Here is a 25,169-nt window from a genome sequence, read left to right on the forward strand (position 1 = left end):
AGCTTATTTATCTTCTGCACAACTGGATACAATACATCATTGTGTGTGGAAATCTGGGAGGGACTAGCTCCATCATGCTCACGGGCGATGTCTTGGAAACAGCAGGGGCTTGCATTGTATTCGCCATGTGCAATGTGATGAGTCTCTTTTATTTTGCTTGGAACCATGGTAAGGGTACATCTAGTCTGCAGAGTTTTTGCAAGAGGTATCCCGGAAAAGCTCTGCCACGTCCAAGGAATACGTCTGATTTCCCCCCAAAAAAATTCAGAAAAGCAGACGCATTTTTCCGGCATCCCTGTAAACCTCATTCTACCAGGAAGAAGGGATGTTCCAAAAGAGGCTTTTTTCCCCAACATTTGGCCCAGTGTAGATGGGCCAATTGTCAGAAAAGCCTCTTTCAGAAGAAAAACAGAAAAAGATATGTAAAAATTGTGGTTTGCAATTTGCGTATCTTTTTCTGATAGAACTTTGTAGTCTAGATCCAGCCTGAGTGGGCTTTGTATGGGGCAACGAGCAGTCCATTATTCATTCTCCAAACCAAGGGCATGCCACTGTGCTACAAACAAGCCTTTCCTGCCCTCTACTACGGCTCAAAGCCTGAGATAACAGCAGCTGCCACTCCATACAGCGATATGCATGCTGCTCGGCCACAGGATCCACGTAATCCTGCACTGTCAAACCCACTCCTAAGTCTCTGCTTGGGTCCCACCTGTAGCTTCGTCACAGAGAGAGGATGGAGCGCTACTCTTGTGTTATCCAGAAAGGCAGAATAGGTCAGGGAGGTTAAATAGCAATGAAAATTGATATCTCCTGTCTTACTCAAAAGATTAGGCAATGCTGAGGTTAATGTGTAGGCCCTGTGCTTTGGGGTGATTTTCACTTTATAAGCATATAGAGTGTTACTTATGGTACTAGGTGAAAAAGAATTAGACAAAATAAGAATCTGTACCCCAAATCTGAATGGGGCCTTTTTACAGGTTCGGAATAACTTGTTCCCTTTATTCAATCATCACACAATCCTGTGTTTCCTAATTCTCTTTTAAGATGAGGAACAGAAGGACCAAAATAGCAGTGGAAAAGCAGGTGGCCCGACATGTACAAAAGGCCTCAATATTCTTGTGAAAGAGCCTGTTCTTGTGAAACTTCCAGTTTTCAGAGCCAATGGTTTCAAGCTGTTCAAATAGATTTAGTATAAAAATCTGAATATTGGGGTCCATATTTAATTCAGATTTCTTTTGAGGTTCATCCATCCCAGTGCTTAATTTGCAATGAAAGAGGTGCTGGACTTCAAGCAATTTTTGTACTTTCATAACCAACGTGGTCAGCCCAACAGTACTGAGCTATGACATTGCCAAGCCTGGAGGTCCTGGGGCTCAGCCCTGGAAGAAATTGAGCGCTGATCCAGCAATCACTTGCTGAGATCAGCTAAAACCTTGGAGATATGCCAGGCATGTGTATTTAAAAGAGCTTCTCTACTTTAAACATGTTCTTGTTAATTTGATTCTGTGAACATTTCATGGCTGTGTGAAGCCAGTGCTAGATTTGCCTAATGTCAAAGCATCATCTTTAGTATTTTTCAGGTGTGACTCTGTGCTCAGAGATGCAGGCATGCCTCACTGCATAGCTTGCAAAACCCCTGAATGCATGTGTGCAAGTGAGTGCAGTGGTCACCTATATCACGTCTTCTGCCCACCTAGCTTACACCACTCAGGAAGGCAGGCTTTTCATGCTGATGGAAGAGCTCTCTCCAGCGAGCACAGTGTCTTTCTCCACACGTGCTGCATGTAACAGGGCAGCTGCCCTGTACTGGCCCCTTAAGAGCCAAACCCCAGCCTGGAGCAGGCCCGGGGAGTTCAGCCCAGCTGGGCGGCATTGGCCAATTAAGGCCCAGCTGGGGGCTATAAAAGGGCGGGGCTGCTTCAGCCCAGGCAGTGTGAGCCTGGCTGCTGAGGGAGCAGGACGCTCTCTGGAGCTAGGGCAGGGCTAGAGAGACAGGCTGGGCCAGGACGCTTGGACAGCCAATCGGCCAGCCTGCTAGGCCTGCGGCAAGGGTGTGAGCCTGGCTGCTGAGGGAGCAGGACGCTCTCTGGAGCTAGGGCAGGGCTAGAGAGACAGGCTGGGCCAGGACGCTTTGACAGCCAATCGGCCAGCCTGCTAGGCCTGCGGCAAGGCTGTGAGCCTGGCTGCCGAGGGAGCAGGACGCTCTCTGGAGCTAGGGCAGGGCTAGAGAGACAGGCTGGGCCAGGACGCTTGGACAGCCAATCGGCCAGCCTGCTAGGCCTGCGGCAAGGCTGTGAGCCTGGCTGCCGAGGGAACAGGACGCTCTCTGGAGCTAGGGCAGGGCTAGAGAGTTAGGCTGGGCCAGGGCGCTCGGACGGCCAACTGGCCAGCCTGCTAGGCCTGCGGACAGGCCGGCTAGAGAGACACCAATCCCCCGGAAGGGGGGCTCAGAGCGAGTGGCTTGGGCACTGCCGGAGGGCAGTGTGGCAAAGAGAGCAACGCGACTAGAAGATTCCAGAGGGGAAACGCCACGTGAGCGGAGGCCTGTGCGGGCGGAATGGACTGATTCCGGGGACAGATGACGGACCCCCGCTACGGTGGTGAGTGACCCCCTCACAGATGGTGGAGAATGTGGGCACTTGAAGCTACGCGATCCCGGCCCTGACGTAAGGGCTCCGCGGGTGCCTCAGTGGACCCTAATCCAAAAAAAAAAACCCTCACGCAAAAAGAGAGAAGTTTGTGGGGGTTCCCTCCTCTCCTCTCGGCGAACTCGGGCGGGAGGGACATGGAGGGAGAGGCAATGCCTGAAGGACTGACTAAGGGGCGACCGCTGCCCGTGAAGCTGCGAGCCCAACGATTGGCGGCGCAGCTCCGACAACAGCAGAGGCTGGTACAGCAGCTGGATGCCCAGTACCGCCAGGCTCTTCAGGAGGTGGCGGAGCAGGACCAGGCCGGTATGGGGGCCGCCCCGACTCCACCGGCTAGCTCCCCATCCCTGACCACGCGGGGCCCCGCGGGGGACCCCGCGGTGTTTGCCCTCCTTGACTCGGGATGCAGCCAGACGCTTATCCGCCCCGATGTACTGCCTGACACCGCGGCGCCCGACGGGGAGATGCAGCTGCGGTGCGTACATGGGGATGTGAAGACCTATCCTCAGGTCCGGCTCCCCTTGAGTGTGCGGGGAGTCACCCGAATGATGCGAGTGGGCGTGGTGCCGCACCTACCATACCCTATGGTGCTGGGTCGCGACTGGCCAGGTCTTACAGCTCTCATTACAGACTCACCAGCGCCGACCGAGCCCCATGTGGAACTCCTAGGGGAGGAACTCCAGGCAGACCGACCGCCGGGGTCGCTCGACCGGGAAGGCCCCACCCAGCACGACGCATCGGGCCCGGCCGACCCAGGGCGCTCAGACATGGAGGACGTGCCGATTACACTGGACTCGGCAGACTTTCCCCGTGACCAGCGGGAGGATCCCACCCTGCGGGAGGCCTACGTCCAGCTTGCTTGTGTGGATGGGACGGTGGTGGATCCACAGAGGGCGGCTCACTGGCCCCGGTTTGAGCTACGAGCCGACCGGCTCTATCGGGTCGGGCGGAACCCGCAGACGCAGGAAGAAGAGGCCCAGTTGTTGGTACCCCGGGTCCATCGACGAACCGTGCTGAGGTTGGCGCATGACCTTCCGGCCGCCGGGCACCTCGGGCATGAGAAGACCCTGGCCCGAGTCTTGGCCCGCTTCTTCTGGCCCGGGGTGTACAAAGAGGTCAAAGACTATTGCCAGTCATGTCCAGCCTGCCAGCTCGCCGCAGCCCCCGGGGTGCCGAAGGCTCCCCTCGTCCCTTTGCCCGTGGTAGGGACCCCCTTCGAAAGGATCGCCTTGGACATAGTGGGGCCCTTTCCACGGAGCGCGGCGGGATTTCGATATATTTTAACGATCATGGACTATGCAACCCGGTTCCCTGAGGCCGTCCCCCTTCGAAACACCCGTGCCCGCACGATCGCGAATGAGTTGGTGAGGATTTTTGCCTGGGTGGGGCTACCTCGGGAACTACTGACCGATCAAGGAACGAACTTTACCTCCCGGTTGCTGCGTCAGGTCTGCGACCTCCTGGGTATTCACAAACTACAGACCTCTGTCTACCACCCCCAAACCGACGGGCTGGTAGAGCGGTTCAACCGCACCCTGAAGGGGATGCTGAGAAGATTTCCGCCACCGGACATGAAGCACTGGGACCAGCTCATCCCCTTGCTCTTGATGGCGGTGCGGGAGGTGCCACAGGCCTCCACTCGATTTTCCCCCTTCGAGCTCCTGTACGGCAGACGACCTCGGGGCGTCCTCGATCTGGTCAGAGAGACCTGGGAACGGACCCCCTCCTCCTCGGTTGGGCTTCTGCAATACGTACTCCGGCTTCAGAAGAGACTCACGCAGGTGGGGGCCTTGGCTCAAGAAAACATACAGGCGGCCCAGGGAGCGCAGGAGCGAGCGTATAACCGGGGGGCCCAGGAAAGAGTGTTTGAACCCGGGGATCGGGTGTTGCTGTTACTCCCCTCAGAGGAGTCAAAATTGCTGGCCCGCTGGCAGGGGCCGTATGAGGTCTCCCGACGAGTGGGCCCGGTTACCTATGAAATTCATCAGCCAGACCGGCGAAGGAAAAACCAAATCTACCACGTGAACCTCCTCAAACCTTGGCGAGGGCGAGAAGGCATGTTGGTCGCGCCTTACCCGTCGGAGCCCGTGTTAGGTCCCCGGGTCCCTGACGCCAAGGAGGAGGAGATACCCCAGCTCGCGGATACCCTGTCTAAGGACCAACGGCGGGTAGCCCAGGTGCTCATCGAAACGTTCACCAGGACCTTTACTTCGCGTCCGGGCCGAACCTCGGTGATAACGCACACCATCCGAACCCCGCCCGGACAGGTTGTTCGCGAGGGAAACCGACCTCTTCCCCGACGGATGCGCGACGTCGTGGAACAGGAGGTTCGCACCATGTTGGAGCTGGGAGTGATCGAGCGATCCCGAAGTGAGTGGAGGAGCCCAGTCGTGTTGGTCCCTAAGCCAGATGGAAGCATTAGGTTTTGCATCGACTTTCGAAAGGTGAACGCGATATCGAAGTTTGACGCCTATCCGATGCCCCGGACGGATGAACTGCTGGAGCGCCTGGGAAAAGCCAAGTTCATAACAACCCTCGACTTGACCAAGGGCTATTGGCAGATCCCGCTGGATCAGGAGTCCCAGGAGAAGACAGCGTTCACCACCCCGTCCGGGCTCTTCCACTTCGTGCGCATGCCATTCGGCCTCCATGGGGCACCCGCCACCTTTCAGCGGATGATGGACCGCCTGCTCGCCCCTCATCTGGAATATGCTGCAGCTTACCTGGATGACGTGGTCATCTATGGTCGCGACTGGGAGGACCACATAAACCAAGTGGCGGCCGTGTTACGGACGCTCCGCGACGCGGGTCTCACGGCCAACCCCAAAAAGTGTAAAATCGGCGCACAAGAGACCACCTATCTGGGGTATCGTTTGGGGCGTGGGCTAGTCCGGCCCCTGGTGGGGAAGGTAGAGGCCATACGAAGTTACCCCACACCGACCACGAAAAGGAAGGTCCGACAATTTCTGGGACTGGCGGGGTATTACCGCCGATTTGTTCCCCAATTTGCTAGCATAGCGGCGCCGCTCACCTCTCTGCTCACAAAGGACAAACCTCAGAGAGTGAGGTGGGACACAGAGTGTGACTCGGCCTTTCAACAACTTAAAGAAGTCCTGTGTAGCGAGCCCGTTTTGCTTAGCCCAGACTTCGATAAACCTTTTTGTCTACAGACAGACGCCTCCGCCACTGGGCTGGGCGCCGTACTCTCCCAGGAGGTCGATGGAGAAGAGCATCCGGTGGTCTTTATCAGTCGTAAGCTGTTTCCCCGAGAACGCCAGTACTCCGTAATAGAAAGAGAGGCCCTGGCGATCAAATGGGCGGTTGAAGCCCTAAGGTACTACCTGCTAGGGGGGGAGTTTACGCTATGGACAGACCATGCCCCGCTAAAGTGGCTACACACTATGCGGGACACCAATAGCCGCCTCATGAGGTGGTATTTAGCCCTTCAACCCTATGTGTTCTCCATACGCCACAGGGCAGGCAAGGCCAACGCCAATGCGGAAGCATTGTCCCGCCTGGCCGAGGAGCCGGGATCCAATCCCGAGGTGGGGGACCTGGACTTGTGGGGGAGGGCAAGTAGCAGGGCGGACTGGCCGCCCACTGACCCAGAGGAGGAGGAACCCCTCAGGACACCCGGGTGGGCGGAGGCGGACCCCACCCCGTCACCTGGCCGGAACCCAGAGGGTGGGGCGGGGAGGATAAGAAGACGGCGGGAGAGGGCAGTCAGGGCCCAGCCGCTGGAGGAGCTGGAGGCAGCCCCCAAACTCCTGCCCGGGGAGGCCGAGGTCTGGGCTGGGCGGCACCCAGCTGAGGTCCTGGAGGCCGGCCGAAACACCCCAGACTGGGGCACGGAGACCTGGCCCAGACCAGCGGCCGGAGCACCCCTGGATCCCGAGGACGACCCAGATGGGCTGGACCAGCTAGATCCCCGATGGGTGCTGGAACGCCGCGGCCGACCCACCGGCGGGACCTCGCAGGACCCAACCCTGGACCCCTGGAGTGGGCCACCCGGACCCTACTAGGATGACTGGGACAGCGCGACAGCCCGACGAGCCCTCAGAGGAACAGGTACCCGGGAAGGGGGGGGAGAAGAAGGGGCCCAGGGATCGATCAGGCGGGAGAGCCGCCACGGCCAGCAAGGCCCGGACTGAGCCAATCGCAGCGGCGCGGCTGCACTCAGGGTCCCTGGGCCGGGGCGCAGTGAGACGGGTGGGCCTGCGCCCCCTCCCCCCCCCCTCGCCCCCGGCCGGGCCGTCCCGGGTTCACTCCGGGAGGAGGACTTGATATGGACACGCCGGGAACTGTGGCCTGCCTCATAGCGAGAGGGGGGCTGGGGCTTGCGGAACAGGGCAGGCAGCAGGGAAACCCCCCCCCCCCCCCGGAGATATTTAAGGGGGAGGGTGTGTAACAGGGCAGCTGCCCTGTACTGGCCCCTTAAGAGCCAAACCCCAGCCTGGAGCAGGCCCGGGGAGTTCAGCCCAGCTGGGCAGCATTGGCCAATTAAGGCCCAGCTGGGGGCTATAAAAGGGCGGGGCTGCTTCAGCCCAGGCAGTGTGAGCCTGGCTGCTGAGGGAGCAGGACGCTCTCTGGAGCTAGGGCAGGGCTAGAGAGACAGGCTGGGCCAGGACGCTTGGACAGCCAATCGGCCAGCCTGCTAGGCCTGCGGCAAGGGTGTGAGCCTGGCTGCTGAGGGAGCAGGACGCTCTCTGGAGCTAGGGCAGGGCTAGAGAGACAGGCTGGGCCAGGACGTTTGGACAGCCAATCGGCCAGCCTGCTAGGCCTGCGGCAAGGCTGTGAGCCTGGCTGCCGAGGGAGCAGGACGCTCTCTGGAGCTAGGGCAGGGCTAGAGAGACAGGCTGGGCCAGGACGCTTGGACAGCCAATCGGCCAGCCTGCTAGGCCTGCGGCAAGGCTGTGAGCCTGGCTGCCGAGGGAACAGGACGCTCTCTGGAGCTAGGGCAGGGCTAGAGAGTTAGGCTGGGCCAGGGCGCTCGGACGGCCAACTGGCCAGCCTGCTAGGCCTGCGGACAGGCCGGCTAGAGAGACACCAATCCCCCGGAAGGGGGGCTCAGAGCGAGTGGCTTGGGCACTGCCGGAGGGCAGTGTGGCAAAGAGAGCAACGCGACTAGAAGATTCCAGAGGGGAAACGCCACGTGAGCGGAGGCCTGTGCGGGCGGAATGGACTGATTCCGGGGACAGATGACGGACCCCCGCTACAGTGGTGAGTGACCCCCTCACACTGCAGTACAACTATGCTGCTGAAGCACTGTGGTTACGTCTAGACTGGCAGGATTTTCCGCAAATGCTTTTAACGGAAAACTTTTCCGTTAAAAGCATTTGCGGAAAAGAGCATCTAGATTGACACGGACGCTTTTCCGCAAAATCACTTTTTGCGGAAAAGCATCCGTGCCAATCTAGATGTGCTTTTGCGCAAAAAAGCCCAGATCGCCATTTTTGCGATCGGGGCTTTTTTGAGCAAAACAAATCTGAGCTGTCTACACTGGCTCTGTTGCGCAAAAGGATTTTTGCCTGAATGGGAGCAGCATAGCATTTCTGCAAGAAGCACTGATTTCAGACAGTAGGAAGTCAGTGTTCTTGTGGAAATTCAAGCGGCCAGTGTAGACAGCTGGCAAGTTTTTCTGCAAAAGCAGCTGCTTTTGTGGAAAAACTTGCCAGTCTAGACGCAGCCTGTATGTATAGACATATTGTTATTCACAAAGTCATACCTCTGAGCAGCAGTGTATGTGGTTCCAGTGCTGCAAGGTGCCTGGCATCCTCCACTACACTAACTTAAGGGGGAGAGGCAGGTTCTCAGCCCTATGCAGGTGTTCAGTCCTGCAGCACTTGATAGGGATAAAACTAACTGGGTTCTACAGAAATTACTCTCAAAACCTACAAAACATGATGGCTAGTCATATCCTTGATCTTTCGAGTCATCCAACAGAATTGTATACTAAGGGCATAACTTTTTTATTAAAATGGTTCCAAAGACCAATGGAAGAGTCTTTTTATGAAATTCTAGACAACTTTCCTATAATGGAAGCCCCAAAAGACCTTTTACATTTAAAAGTTTTGGATCCAGTCCTAAGAAGTGCCTAGTAACTCCTACAAAGCCCAGATACACAAATGTACTTAAGTGCTTAAAGCCCAGTTTTAGGCACCACTGTGATCCACCTCCTATCCCTTTAGGAGCCTGAATTTTCTAGATGCCTAATTTTGTTCTAAGAGGCCCCCAGGCACCTACATTTCTGCCTTTGGATATATTCACTGCTGCCTATCTCATGCATAAGACCCAATACAATTCTCAAACCAGGTAAAAATAAGTGTTGCCTCACCAATCTTACCTATGGGACCTCATCTGGTAAGTGTGCTCAGAACACACTCACCTCCACACAAAACTCCCAGGGTGGGAAAGAGAAACCTTTAGCTCAGTGCTTAGGGTACTTAGGATGTGAGAGACAGATTCAATTCCCTCTTCCACATGAGGAGAAGGGATTTGAACCAGGTCTCCCATCTCTTAAGTAAGTGCCCTAACTGGACTCTGGGATATCCTGATATGAGCGCCTCTATCTCTCTCTCCTATTGAAGCTGTTCTATTGTATATAAATAATTATATACACATTGATGAGAAGGAAGGCGATCCTAAGCCAGCAGTTAGGGCATTCCTCTGACAGATGGGAAAACTCTGCACAAATCTCTTTTTCACGTCAGGTGCCGGGAGCAGGGCAATTCAACTAGAGTTTCCAACAGCCTGGATGAATTCCCTAACCACTGGACTAAATGTCATAAGAGAGACCTCCTCTCTACCACTATTGTACAAAGACTCCTGACGCCAGGAGAATGTTTCCAGCTGCCAATCCTAAGCAGAAATAGATTCTTCCTCCCATCCGGATTTAAGCACGTAATTCCATGAGGTGGCTGGAACTTAAGATAAGCTCCCGCCCCCCATATCTGCTATTAGCTAGTTTAGATAGATAGATGAATCCCTGCTTAGTAGGCTAGTTTTTGTTGATCCCATTCCCTGGAGTGTCTCCTCCCACCCAACACAGCGAACATGGAGCCTAGGAAATTAACTGAAGGTTTATGGGTTTCACTGGGCAATAAGAAACTTAAAAGTGGGTACTACCATGCCTAAGTCCTTTTCTGGAGTGACAGACTTCCTGTGCATTCAAAGGACTCACCACATTGTAGAAGGCCCAAAGCACCTCCTAGAATTGGGCAACCCTATAACTAAATTTAAATCCCAGTCTATTTCAGATCACTCATTTGATAGCAATGTAAAGTCGTTTGAGTGCACCCAGAATTTCTTAAGTACCGTAATACATTTTAGCCTAACCTGCAGTCAAAAGGTCACTTCAGTGGGTCACACTATTCTTCCCAGGGACTAACTGTAAAGCTCTTTAACAAAGGCTCGTTACATATTTAAAATGTTACCTGATACATCTTTCAGACAAAACCGTAACAATGCAGGATTCTGGATTCCAGCAGATGTATGGGTATTTATGAGTTTAATTCCAATTAATACCAATTCAATCAATTTTGTTGCTAGGACAGCAGATGCTACTTGCAGAAGCATGTGTTCCCGTTTATGCTTTTCCCAAACTGTCTGTTTTTAGTGGGAAAGGTTTTGGATCAATATGCAATGTCTGCCTACTGCCCAAAGGATTGATTTGGTAGGTATGGAGTGTTAGAGAGAACTAGAATGTGTTGCAGCAGGGTCTTAATAAATGGGGAAACTTACTGGTTAAGGAGTTTACTAGGTGCTACTTAAAGCATGGCTCTCTGTATTCATATCCTCACATAGGTGGTGTCAGAAGTGAATGAATCCCTCTCACTAAAGAAGGAGTAGAGCATAGAAAGACCCTTGACTGCCAGACTAGTGAATGAGCAGGGAAAGTGTTGAAGCTCTGTCAGGAAAGAATTAGAGCCTTGTCTCCGCACAGCAATGGAGCCTGGAGCCCAAATGGCTCTGTTGGTGAAGTTTGCTTTTGGCAGCTCTGGCAGCTTCTTGTTTAACAATGATCACACCAGAATACCAGGTAAAGGCTCTGACATTTACCCTTGAAGATGCTAGTGCTAACACAATATGTGCCCCATCCTTTGATGAGGAAAAGAAAAAATACTCCAAAGTGAAAGAGGATAGCTAGATAGAATATTATGCATGAAAGGGCCAGATTAATAGGAGGTATCAGGGAGAAGGGGGAACAGCTGAGACGTATTACTGCAGTTCAATCTTACTGAACACTGCAAATATATAATGTTAAAAGAAGAACTAAGAGACACGCTAGTTGTTGGTATAAGAGACACCAATGCATTGGCACAGCTTCAGCTAGACCCAGGGCTTGCACTAGTAAAAGCATAGGAGAGACTACATCAGACAACAATGACCCAGGAAAGAGAAGACAATTATGAAAAGAACAGTCAGACCAAATTTACAGCATAAGAAACATTGCACAGCTAGAGAACAGGCAGCCAAAGAACCTTGGAAATGCTGTGGAAGACATGGCAAGGCACCAAGCTCGAAGCAGTTTCCAACTAAAGAGGCGGAATGTAGGGGATGCAACAGAATTGGATAATTTACAATGGCATGCAGAGTACCAAGAGTAGTGGAAACAACCCAAGAGGGAATTTTATCAGATGACGAGTCCATATTGCTAAGAACTAGATCTTCAAGAGAATAGAGAACACTTTGGCACACATCCATGAACCTGAACCACGGAAACCTTACATTTAAAATTGATACTAGGGCAGTTGAAAAACAAAAGATTATAATTGATCCTGGAATGGAGAGCTACAAAGACCAAATCAATTCTATGTGAAGCTAACACCACTAAATTGGAAGCTTGTGGCCAGTTCATTGGGAAAATGGAGAAAGGAAAAGAAAGTTCAACAAATAATACATGTACTGCAAGGACTGACCACTCCTCTTTAGGTTGACAGTAACACACGGACTATGTCTATTAGAGAAACCAGAATGCATTAATGGGAAAAAGCAAACTATACTGGAGATGTAGCCATGCCTCTTCACAGGCCTAGAAAACCTCTCAGGGGACAATAAACCTGGTGCTCTTCACAGCTTCCTTTGTTCTCCCATCCCTATAACCTTGCTAGGGAAAGATAAAGAATTAAAGGAGTGGACAATATGGGCATTGTTGTCCAGTCAGAAGAACCCACTGATTGGTGTTACTATCATCCCTGCACTCCAATGTAAAAATCTGCAGGGTGTAGACATTACATGATCTCATAAAAGTGTGTGCAGAGAGAGACACATGCTTCCTGCACTCGGCCAGACAACAGCTTAGGAATCAGAAGCCAAAGTCTTCTGAAAATTAGATGCTATGCCAAGCATCTAACAAATCCCCTTTGCTAAAGAATCTGTGCCATCAACTAAATTCATCACCCTCTTTGGAAGGTATCACACTGGTTATCTTCCATCTGATATATCTTTAGCCACCAGAACATTTCCAAAAGAGGGTCCCCGAGATTAGGTTAGGTTTGCCTGGAATCTGTTGCCAAGCAAATAATGTGACAGTAAATGGCACTGAAAAAAATGAACAGGCTGGCCTCACTCTGAATGTGTGAGAATTTGGAAAGGAGCATTTAGCTGGCTTCAGAAAAAGTATCTCTCACCTTCTCTGAATTCAGAGAAGTTTTGGCTGTAAGAATATTCCTGTGTACAACAAACCATTTTGGGAAATTCTTACAAAAAATAGCACGTGACAAAACCCTTAAGAAATCTCCTTAATGGTTACAATATGCAGATCCGAGGTAGTCCAGAACAAAGCACATTAATTAAAATAAACTAGTGACAAATCCGCATTTTGGCACAATATTCAGTAACTTATGCATCAACCATAGGTGTGGACTTCATGTAGTTCTGGAAAAATCTCACAGAAACTGAGAAACAGGCTCAAGAAGAAAAAGAAGCTCTCACAGTCAATTGGGCAGCTTATTGCATATCTCTTTGGCTTGAATTTTAACAAAGAAACAGGCCACAAGCCTTTAATGATATTACTAGGTTCAAAACCACTGAGTAACCTTCCAAGTATGATCCAAGGATTTTCGCTATAGCTAATGTGATTTCCTTTCAACGCTGAGCACATTTCAGAGAAAGCATTCATAGCAGCAGACACATTATCTAGATCCCCAGTGAGGCAACCACCAATGGAAGATGAAAAAGCTTTAGAGAAAAATGACATTTTGCTATTGGAACAATTCCAGCATCTACAAGCTGACTTCAGCAAGTTGGAGATAAACTAAAGGATGAAACATCCCAGAAACAGACTCCAACACTACAAAAGGGGGAGAGGGGGGTCAAAGGAGTCAACCTCCAACTGACCTCTCACCATACTGAGAGGACCAAAATGACCTTTCATATGCCAGATGTGCTTTCAGAAGCAGGCCAACATGTTCTTAGGCTCTATGAATTTCAGAAATATACTCTCCAAAGTCCCTGATGGACATCTAAGTACAAACAAGTATGGAGCACAAGCACGGCAATCTTTGTGATGGTCCAGTCACACCTTAACAGAGGCTGTGAGATATGTAATAAGGAGGGGTGTGTGTGGGGGAGGGGGGGAAAATGGGGACAGAAGGACCTCCAAAACCATTACTCTATACCAAGAAACCTGTCAGGCCTTGGCAGTGGCTAGCTACAACATGGCTGTGTCTAGACTGCATCCCTTTTCCGTAAAAGGGATGCAAATTAGACACATCGCAATTGCAAATGAAGCGGGGATTTAACCCCCCCGCTTCATTTGCATAAACATGGCTGCCACTCTTTTCCGGCTCGGAGCTTTGCCTTAAAGAGATTTTTCGGAAAAGGCTTTATTTTCTGAAAGATCCCCGTCTAGACTGGCGCTTTTTTCCGGCAAAGCTCCGAGCCGGAAAAAAGCGGCAGCCATGTTTATGCAAATGAAGCGGGGGGGATTTAAATCCCCGCTTCATTTGCAATTGCAATGTGTCTAATTTGCATCCCTTTTACGGAAAAGGGATGCCGTCTAGACACAGCCCATTTGTTTTTTACAGCAAGAATACAATGCGTTATTATAGCTGGTTGCTTCTCCCAATATTTTGACTGAGTTAAACTTGCACAGATTTCCTCGGCACAGATTATGCAGAAATTAAAGTTAATACCGACAAGTGATGGAGTTCCTGTAGTCCACATATCTGATAATAGACTTCAGTTTACATCTAAAACTTTCCTACATTTTGCACAGCACTTTGATTTTGATCATAGAAGGAGTCCACATTGCCCCGAGGGAGGTAGAAAGAGCAGTGCAGATTTTCAAACGATTTATGCAAATATCAGCGACCCAGTAAAAAGCACTCTTAAGCAAATTAGTCAATACCAATTGCATCTGGACTATCTCCAGCAGAACTTTTGATGAGAAGACAAATAAGAGCACCTTATTCTGTGGCAACAATACAGCTTAAACCCAAGTGGTCAGATCTGATGGAATTTCAAAAATTGGATGCTGAACTCAAAATTCAGCAACCACAAAAGTTCCATATTCAGCACAGAACAAAAACTCTACCTGAATGGACAGTGGTGGATGACCCACGCCCCAACCCCACTGCCTCCCAGCAAGAGTGCTGAGCAGGCAGAGCACAGCAAGCCCTTGTACTCCAATCCTGTTCCTCCCCCAACAGGAGCACTGTGTATGGTAGGGAGACTGCAGGTGCAAGGGATAGGGAGGGCCCCCTACTTGCTCTGTCCCAGGGCCCCAAAGCACCTTAATCCGCCTCTGTGAATGGAGATCAGGACTCTCATTTGGCTCAAGCATTCCCAAACATTTGGAACGGTTTCAGAACTTAGTAGAAACTCCCAGATTCCACTGAGAGGAGACTCCAAGGGAATGTCTCCAAATAAATCAGATTTATCTTCTGTATTTCACAACATACCAAAAAGGAGGATCTGGGACTTGCAGGTACTCTGTAAAGGTACACCTAGGCTACGTCTACACTGGCATGATTTTGTGCAAATACTTTTAACGCAAGAGTTTTTGCGCTAAAAGTATTTGCACAAGAGCGTCTATATTGGTCAAGAACTCATCATAAAAATGATGCACTTTTGCGCAAAAGTTTCCGCCAATGTAGACGCACTTTTGCGCGAAAGCAGAAGCCCGGAACCACTTTGAAGAAGGCAAAAAGCCACCAGACCTTTCTGGGGGCAGGGGCTAGGGCTCCTTTGCGACACTTGCTTAAAGGGATCTCCCCGGACAGCCATTTCTCTCCTGCTGTGTGCTATAGGACTTCTTGCAGGAACTGACAGCCATAGCAGTTCTATTTGTGGTTGCCCTCTGCCTTTTTGGATACCACTGCCTTGTGCCTTTGAGTGCCTTTGGCTGATTTTGTTTTCTAAGCTTGCTTCTTGTGCCATGGAGCCAGGGGTGGCCTTGTGCCTGCTCTGGCCCCTTCCGGGCATTTTGGAATGCCTGCAGCTGCTGCTCCAGGCTGCTGCATTCCTCCTCCAAGACCTCAAGGCGCAGGTCGCTCTGGACTCCCTCACCTGTGCCATCCCCATCCCACCGTGCAGAGGTCCTTGTAGAGACTGGACACCAGTACCGACTGGTGGGACCGGCTAGTCCTAGGGCAATGGGATGACCAGCAATGAAAAAGCAGATGCTCCTGAAGCTATGTGCCTGGCTTGCCCCTGCACTCCAGAGAACAACCACCCAGCTGTGGGCACCCATCCCAGTCAAGAAGAGTGTTCCAATCGCATTATGGAAGCTGGCCACCCCGGACAGCTACCGATCGGTGGCACACCAGTTCAGGGTGGGCAGATCAACCGTCAGTGCCGTCGTCATGCAGGTAAGTCCCAGGGGAGTGGGGGGGAGGGTGCTGCACTTCATGCCCAGGGGCAGGCAAGACTCCATGCTGGGTGACCCAAGGATTTGGGCCGTCCCTCCCTTGCACAGGCCTGCATAAATGTCCAGGAAGCGGCCACGGTGGTCCATGAGAGCCTGGAGTACAATTGAGAAATACCCCTTTATGTTTATAAAATGGGCCTCTCAATGCCCCTACATTGCGCAAAATCTTGCCAATGTAGACACAGTCCTATACAGCAGGGCAAAAGCCGAAATAAGCTTCGCAACTTGAGCTACATCAATTGCATAGCTTAAGTTGAAATAGCTTATTTCAGCTTTTGGCACTGTATATACAGCAGGAAGTCCGAGAAAGAGCACTTTTCCTCCGACTACCCTTACTCCTCATAAAATGAGGGTTACAGGAGTCAAAGTAAGAAGTCCTTCAGCTCAACATTATGTTGAAATAACTGTCTGTAGTGTAGACATGGTCAATGTTATTTTGGAATAACTCCAGTTATTCTGAAATAGCACTGCTATGCAGAAGTACTCTAAGGAATTATGTCCCCTCCTTAAGGAACACCATGTACAAATGTGGAAGCCCAACCAGGCCCCCTCAAAGACTTCACCATTAGAATAATGGTCAGGATTATTTAAATGCAGTTGATAAGGGGATGGAGTGAAAATAGTTTTAAACCATTTTGCAGTTTATTTTGAACTGTTGTATGTGTATCATTTACATTTTAACTCTTCATTATACAGAAGAGGAGATTTAAAGTATAATAGTTATGGAATTCCCGGTTTTCCATAAAAAATAACAAATGGTCTGGTAGCACTTTATAGACTAACAAAACATGGAGATGGTATCATGAGCTTTTGTGGGCACAGCACATTTCTTCCAATGACTGGAGTTATGAGTTTTGGATGTGTAATACTGACTCCGCCCCACAGCTCCCATTTGTTGGGAACCACGACCAGTGGGAGCTGCAGGGATAGTACATGGCATGTACAGGCAGTCCCCGGGTTACGTACAAGATAGGGACTGTAGGTTTGTTCTTAAGTTGAATCTGTATGTAAGTCGGAACTGGTACATATTGTAGGGGAAACTCTAGCCAAACATTTCTCCAGAGCTCAGTTTTATTCTCCCACACCTCACTTCCCTCAGTCCTTTATTCTCAAGCTGAGGTGTCTGCTGAGAAAAGCCGCTCCGCGTCTTCCTGGTCTGCTGGGGGGAGCGCTAGCTTCGCGTCTCCCTGGTCTGCTGGGGGGAAGCAGCTAGTGCGGGGTTGCCTCACCCCGTTTGTAAGTAGGGATCTGATGTAAGTCGGATCCATGTAACCCGGGGACTGCCTGTACTTCCCACACTAGGGCTGCAGGTATCTAATGGCTGTTTCCTGAGAACGCTAGTAAGTGCCTCTAGGTCCCAACACCCACTTCTGCACCCCAACCCCCCAACCCAGAGTCCCCTTCCACACCTAAAATGCCTCTGGAGACTGTACCCCATGTTTCCCACACACTCTTCAACCTCCTGCCCCAGTCACCTCTAGCTGGAGCCCTCACATACACACGCACACCCAAACCCCCTTCCACACCCGACAGTCCTCTCCCACACTCTGAACCCCTCCTTCCCGGTCTCCCCATATACAGAGCTTGTATGCCCAGCCTTAGCCCTCACACCCCAACTCTCTGCCCCAGCCTATTTGAATTCCACTCCGAAGAAACCCCCAAAATCCCCTCCTTCCATGACATGTCCCTGTGATGGGGCGAGGCAGCCCCGCCCTGAACTAGCAGGGCCCAGCCAGGGTTACTTGGCTGCAGAGGCCCCTCCCCCACGGCCCTACCGAGCATGCCCAGGCTGTAGCTGTGCTATAAAAGCCTGGGGAAGGACTCAGTCTGGAGAGACCGCCGGAGGGATCTCCCACTCAGCTGTTGCCGGGGACTCCAGGAGAGGCTGGAAGGGACGCGGAGGAGAGTTGGTGCATCCCAGGGATTGCCGGCCGAGAGGACGCTGGCCTGGAGCTCGCAGCAAGTTGGGCAAGTACATGGGAAGGAAGCCCGGGGATCCCGTTAGGAAGTGGCCCAGGGCAGGAGCGGGAGCTGCCTCTCCCGCCCCGGGAATCTCGGCGCGTTTCGGCCACATTGCCCCACTGAGGGAGTGACCCGTTACCCGGGCACTTGCAGCGCCCTGGGCTGGGACCCGGTGGAGTAGGGTGGGCCCGGGTCCCCCTACCTGGGGGCCGTCCCCACTACAAGCTATAAACTGTTTTGTGGACTCAGGCCAGAGGGTCTTCGCCCTGCTTAAAGGGCCAGCTATAAACTTTTGTGGACTCAAGAGGGCAGGCGGGAGGAGCCCGCCACAGTCCCCTACAGCAGGGTGAGATGATTGCTGATACGAGAGCTTACATAAACCAGCCTTACACTAACAGAGAGCTCCCACTTCCTCGTTTACCCAGGTCTGAATGTTGAGGGAAGAGGTCAGAACACAGAAGGGAATCTAGCTCGCTGCTTTGGCCCAGATATGGAACACATTGCAAAAAAGACATATAATAGATATGGAACATTGCCTAGAGTTAATAAAGTGTATTCCTCAGTGCATTCCATGTTCTTACATGTATGAAATAGATGTATTTTTACTGTGTGTTTTGCTTCTTCAACAAAAGCCGGGGAGGGGGGTGAGGAAATGTACATTTTCATTATCAAATAAGGCGCTCATTAAAATTATTTCTGAAAAGTCATGTTAGAATGAGCATAGGTCTGAACAAAAAGAAAAAATGGCCAGCCTTGTTATTGTTGGTAGAGTGTCTACAATTGTTGGCATCAAATTCAGGCCTGAAGAGATAAAAAGGCAGAATGCTATCTTTGCTAAGTTCATTTCAAGTAACTCCCAATGTAACGGAATCCTGTTTACAGCCTAACACTGACACACATAAGGCATTATAATACTAAGCCTTTGTAATTCATTGTTCCATCTGGGGACTCTACTACATTAACACCTTTAAAAGTGACAGTAGCATGTCATTAGTATAACAGTTTGCATCTCCTCTATCCAGATAAATTTTTTTTTTAAAATTAGCTACAATATACTAGATGGATTATTTAGCTTTATAGCCAACAGACCAGACTGCAAAATTGCTTCCGTCTTTTTACTAGCAGATAGCTTGATTTGATAAACAGGAAGTGAGAACTCAGCAATTTTTTTTCTTTAGTATTCTGCTTACTCTGAGTTATTAAACTAATGTGAACTGGCTGGCAAATAACGAGATGTGGTAAATTTAGTTACACTGACAACTTTATAGGACATATGATGAAGAAAGAACTTTTCACCATTAAGTCTTCCAAACCAAGAGTCTCAAATGTCACATTAACATGGGAATTAAGTCAGTTAAGTAAATTATATTAAGCTTTTTTCCAGAGACATCAGAAATCCTAATTGCATATTTTTATTATTCAAAACAATGCTATAATATACACAAAAATTATCAATCATGGCACAGGCTAATCGTTGCTGAAAAGGATTGGGGACCTTTTATGACAAAGTCAAAGGGGAATATTAATGTGCACAAAACAATCAAGAAAGAGGCCCAAATACATTTATTTTTATTATTTTTAAACCAAAGGTAGGAAAGGCCCTTTGGGGCTTGTTTTCAGCTCCTAAACTCTACTGAATTTTATTTAAAAATGAGGGCATTTATTGCATAGTGTCAAGCCATGGTGGAGTAGTAACCCCACAGGTGTACTTTTCAGAAGTAGCATCTGCAGCATGTTCCCCATGTGGCCTAAACTCCACTATGCTAACGCCACAGAGCCAAGACTTAGAGGATCTTTTGGGGATATCAGGCTGGGGAAAAGGGGCAGATGTTCTCCTGACAGGCAGCAGATACCATTGTGCAATTTATGCTGTTGGATTCTCATAAAAGCTGTTACAGGCAGTCCCCGAGTTACGCGGATCCGACTTACATCGGATCCACAGTTACGAACGGGGCTTTTCTCGCCCCAGAGGACTGGAGCGGTGGGACACCCAGATGCGCTGCAGTCCCGCCGCCCCCATCCTCCGGGGCGAGAAAAGCTGCTCCACGTCTCCCTGGTCTGCTGGGGGGGAGCCCCCCCCAGCAGACCAGGGAGACCGGGAGCAAAGCCGCGGAGCACGCCCACAGCGGGACAGCCTGGGCACGCCCCAAGGCTTTGCTCCCCGTCTCCCTGCATACCAGGGAGACGCAGAACAAAGCCGCGGAGCACGCCCACAGCGGGACAGCCTGGGCGCACCTGGGCTGTCCCACTGCGAGCGTGCTCCACAGCTTTGCTCCCCGTCTCGCTGGTCAGCAGACCAGGGAGACGGAGCAAAGCCATGGAGCACGCAGGCGGTCCCGCCACCCGCATCTCCCTGGTCTGCTGGGGGGGGGAGCAGCTAGTGCCCCCGCTCTTCCCCCAGCAGACCAGGCTTTTCTTGCCTGTGCCTGGGGTAGAGCAGCTGGGGCGCTGCCAGGTTGGTCCCGCAGCGCCGCTCCTCGGCGCTACTGTACCAACCCGGCAGCACCCCAGCTGCTCTGCCCCAGGCGTCCTGATTCAGCCACTGCTGGTCAGTTTCAGCAGAGGCTGAATCAGGACGCCTGGGGCAGAACAGCTGGGGTGCTGCTGGGTTGCTCCAGGGGCTGCTGCTGCTGAAACTGACCAGGGGCTGACTACAGGAAGCCCGAGGCAGAGTTGCTCTGCCCCGGGCTTCCTGGAATCAGCCGCTGATCAGTTTCAGCAGCAGCTGACTTGGGGACACCTGGGTTTCTTAAGTTGAATCGTATGTAAGTCAGAACTGGCGTCCAGATTCAGCCACTGTTGAAACTGATCAGTTTCAGCAGCGGCTGATGCCAGTTCTGACTTACATACAGATTCAACTTAAGAACAAACCTACAGTCCCTATCTTGTACGTAACCCGGGGACTGCCTGTATTCGACTCCAGAGTGAGTGCTGTGATGAAGCTGCTGAACCCTATGCTGCTCATTGCATCTGAACATAGCTGGAGGTCAGGCAAAAAGTGGCAGTTCAAGCACTAGACACACATGCTACTGTGATATTTAAAGGTAGGAATGTTAAGGATTAGTCGACTAGTCGATTCCCCCCCTTGCTGTGTCTATCAGATAGAGGCAGCAAAGGGGGGTACTTCAAAGGGGTAGTTCTGCACAGCTGATCCCAGGCTCAGCTGTGCGGCACTGCTCTTTTGAAACACCTTAGGGTACATATGCTTTATATCTCATTACAGCATAATAAAGGTGCTGTTACAAAAAGTGTGTGTTGGGTCCTTACAACATGCTCTTTCTTAGAAAGTTAGAAAACAGGTAGGGTGGGGGGGGGGAGGAGTGTATAAAGTTTAGAATTTAAAATGTAACATTATATTTTAACTTTTTGGTTCTAAATAGGTATATCTCCATAAGTAGATATGGACTGATGGTGGGAAATGTACTGAGTCTATCATTCACTGAGACCATGTACACTACAGAGTTTTTTCAGAAAAACAGACTTTTTCTGAAAAAAACTTCACTTACGTCCACACTGCAATTGCATTCTTTCACAAAAAAAAAAAAAAAAAAAAAAAGGAAAGAACAGAGGGTTTTTTCCAACATTGGTAACCCTCTTTTTACGAGGAAGAAGCCATTTTCTGAAAGAGCTCTTTCAGAAAAAGGCGTGTGTGGATGGAGAAGAGGGAGTTCTTTTGAAAAAAGAAGAAAGAGCAAAAAAGCTCAGGTGCCCTGGTGGCCACTCCGTCCATAGTAATCACAGTTTAAATGCGAGATAGTGTCCATTCAGTGTGGACACTATCTTTTGAAAAAACAGATCGCTTTTTCAATCCGATTTAGCAGTGTGAATGAGCTCTTTTGGAAGAAGTTTTTTTTGGAAGATCTCTTCCAGAAAAGCTTCTTCTGAAAGAAGCCTGCAGTTTAGACATAGGTTGACATGATCTGACCAGATCTTTTCAAGATGAAGTCAATATTTGTGGGGCTGGAGGGATAACTAGACAATTGTTTTGCTGACACAGCCTTCTGAATGCAGCAGATTTGGGAGCAATTATTCTTGTCTGTTTCATAGCAATTGGACATCTAGTTCATTTTATTTCCTTCTTCCAGTTTGTTCTTGCTGTTCCTCCCTGGTCATGCTAAAATCAGAATAAAGAGCCCATAGCACACTATACATAGGGACAGATTCTCCTTTCACACTAGTGTATGTTAATAAAGCAACAACTCATTTTATAAAACACAAGAATAATGGTGAGCAATTCTCTTACCTTTTGAAGCATTGCATTGCCTTGGTGAGCATTAACGTTGTGTTGGCTGATTTCCCTTTTGTACTGATATTCATATACTTGATTTGTTATATTAACAAGTAGAGTGGGTAGGCCAAACTTCAGCTTCTCACAAGCATAGACAGTTCCACTTTCAAGGTCTGTTGGTGTTGTTGCATATCGTATAATTAGTCCCATTAGGAGACCTGAAGATTAGAAATTCAAGAAGTTAAAATACAGTAAGTGTCTGATACAGCACGGATTGTAGACTCAGAGAAGATAAGAATGCACCATTTCATAATGTACCCAACCCGCCAGCATCGTGGTGCCCCTTCACTAACAGCATCCCTCCCCCCCCCCCCCCCCCTCCGAGCATGAATATGGAACAATGAAGAACATGGCAATTTCTGATGAATACAGGGCTGGACATGAGGGTATTTCATGTACTTGGAACAGATCATACTTCTGTGATCCAGGGATTGAGGTCATTCTGATGTTTTTACTAACCAAGTTGCTCAGCCACTGATTACCTAATAACAGTACATGTAGTGAGTACGTATTTCGAGGGGAAGAATAACTAAAACACTATACTGGGAGTCAAGAGATAATGTTATTTTCTCAGCAACTCTGCAGACCTCCTGTGTTTCGCTGAGCAGTATCACTCTGCCCCAGGACACATTCTGCATATTGTAAGGGGCTAGTCTCAGCTATGGTGATATATATGTCATCAATAAATAATAAATGGAACAATAAAAATTGAATGAAAGGAAAGAAGGATGCTGTTGTGATTGAGGCACAGCAACTTGATTTAGTTCCTGACTATATTTACACGAGGTTGGGATCTATGTTTAAGCTGCAGCTCACATGCATACATACACCTTTGCTAGCTGTGCGCTAATGACCTTGCTAAAAATAGCAGTGAGGACACGATGAGACAGGCTTCAGCATGGGCTGCGCAAGCAAACACATGCTCAAGGGAGTCAGGCAGACTAGTGCAGCCTGTGTTGTCATGTCCTCAAGCAAGCTAAGTTGATTAGACATGCTCATGTGAGTTAGAACCACGCTGCAAATCACCCATCCAACTGCAGTGTAGACATAAAGCATGCTGCTGACTTCCTGTGGGACGTTGGGCAAAGTTACCAACAGTGTCCTTCAGATGGAGAAAATAATGCTTTCAGGTTTTCCATAGGGACTGTGAGGATTTGTGCTGATCAATGGCCTCATTTCATTAATTGATCAGATGTAGATAATTTAGTTCAACTGGTTTATTGAATGTAGAGAAATCAGCACAAGCGGAAAAAGGGTTAATATTTTAAAAGGTCCTGAGAAGCAATTTTCGCAGTAGTTTTCAGCGTGTCTGCTCCAAAGTGCATGTTTAATTCCGTTCATATTTAGAATATGTCTACACTTAAACCTTGGCAGCAGTGCAGCTGAAGCTGTGCCACTGCAGAAGCCACTTACTACCTCAATGTGAGGTGGGGGAGGCTCTTTCCTCACTGTCGTTATTCCACACCCCTAAAAGGAGGTAGGTAGTTCAATGCAGAATTTTTCTTTTGACTCAGGGATATTTACACTGAAGGGCTAGGTTGGTTTAACTACATTGTACCCTTGAATTATGTAGTTGATTCAACTTAACTTTTTAGCATAGACCTGGCCTGATAGGTCCCTTATTTGTGACAGCAAAAAGACTAATACCTCTTTTTCCCTTTTTTCCTTACCTGGATTTTATTCGTTAGGTTATAAGACATCTGTGCCAACCACACACAAAATTATTCCAAATGTTTATAAATCATAAAGTACAAATAATATTAGTCCATGAAAACCTATTTCCTAGCACACAGTTCCTACTAGGCAAAGATTAAACATGGTACTTTTGACAAATAGACAGACTAGATGAGGCACAAAACCAACAACTTAACTACTCATAAAACATAAAACTGCACAATAAAACCTAATCCTGAGGATAAAATATTTCAAGACACATCTATAGCGTAAATCCAAAATCAACCTGGGAATTTTCGGTTCTTAGCTTATCATAAGCCTTCTAGTTCATTTTACAATATTGACTAATTGTATAAATCCATAAATACTTGGGAAATGCACAAATACAACAGTGATGGAGAGCACTAAGTACCTAGATTTTTTTAGAGCCATTTGGAAAATATGAATGAAATTTTATCTCAGAGGAATCAGAAAATTGGGAGTTGATACTGAAGTTTCATTTAATAATCAGATACTAGGATGATGAGAGTGGTATAAATGCCTCAACAGGAAGACAGAACAACCTTGCCGAGTTCTCTAAAGAGTGGTTGCCTCTAGCCTATCAGACCATATGTAGTTTTAGTTCTATGAAGTGATGCAAAGCTGGTGTATTAGCAATAATGCTGACTACAGTGTTAAGGAGGGATGTTTTCTTTAAATCCCTCAGGATTCAGACCGCCAAGTAAAAGCCAAAGTTTGCTTCCTGAGGTTCCATGAAATGTGCATAATAAATCTGGTAATAAATCTAGCTGTAGTAAGAAGTGGTATACTGACTTCCTGCAAACTCCTGGGAGAGGAAAATGAAAGGGGAAGAGAAGCAGGTACTAAATGTTCTAATGCAAAATATTAATACCATGATGACCAACCCCAAGAGTTCAAAAGCGAGGAGTCAGACATCAGAAAGCCATGAGAATTAATTGATATAAAAAGTTTGGGGTTTTCAGTCTGACTTCAGATTATTTAACCTTTAGGGGAAATGTCTATCCTACAAAATATTATTAGAGATTGAAAATTCAACTTTACATGCACTCAAAATGCACTTGCAAAAATGTGAACATTCCCACTGGGTGCTTGGAAGGGATGTCACTTCCCTCTCCATTTCTTTCCCTCTGTCCCAAGCTCTCAGACCCTTCTCTCAATCCACAGATCTTATCTGCTGTCAGTCTCAGCTCTTCTATTGCTCCCCTGCCTGTGAATTCTCCTTCTCTGTCCCCTCCGTCTTCTGCCAGGCCACATTTTCCCTTTCAGTTCATCCATCAAAGGCTACCCGCCTGGTCCTCATTTCCTGTCCCCATAGCGGGCTTGTCTGTTCCCTCACCCTCCTTTCTTCCCCCTCTACATTCTCCTTTTCTTCCATATTCACTGGCTCCCTCACTTGTCCTTCAATATTAAATTTACTCCATACAGTGTTCCTGATTAGCTTCACAATTCTCTTGCCTCCATTTTAGCCCCCTCTTCCATAATCCTGCTCAGCTCCCCACCCTTCAGTACCTGCCCAGGCTCCCCCACACTATTTCTCCCTGCTTTCTGAGAGCACATAGGGCAGCCATCTTCCTTGAGTGAACCAGGCTTCTCTCCTACTGAAACAATGGGAAATGGTGGCCATCTTTACTAGGAGAGATCTCACTAACACCTGCAAAGGAGGTAAGGAAATGACTGTCACTTTAATTGAGGGGATCCCAATATT

General features: G+C 49.2%; 1 protein-coding gene across 1 annotated transcript in view; it reads right to left on the minus strand.

Annotated features, from left to right (window-relative positions):
* Window positions 1-25,169, minus strand: part of SLC9A9 (solute carrier family 9 member A9) — a 408,350-nt gene that overhangs the window by 375,067 nt on the left and 8,114 nt on the right. The window contains exon 2 of the mRNA XM_075937666.1: window positions 21,725-21,927. Within this exon, the coding sequence (XP_075793781.1) occupies window positions 21,725-21,927 (203 nt within the window). The remainder of the gene's footprint in view (window positions 1-21,724; window positions 21,928-25,169) is intronic.

This window comes from Pelodiscus sinensis, chromosome 10, assembly GCF_049634645.1.
Source record: "Pelodiscus sinensis isolate JC-2024 chromosome 10, ASM4963464v1, whole genome shotgun sequence".
Classification (NCBI taxonomy): Eukaryota; Metazoa; Chordata; order Testudines; family Trionychidae; genus Pelodiscus; species Pelodiscus sinensis.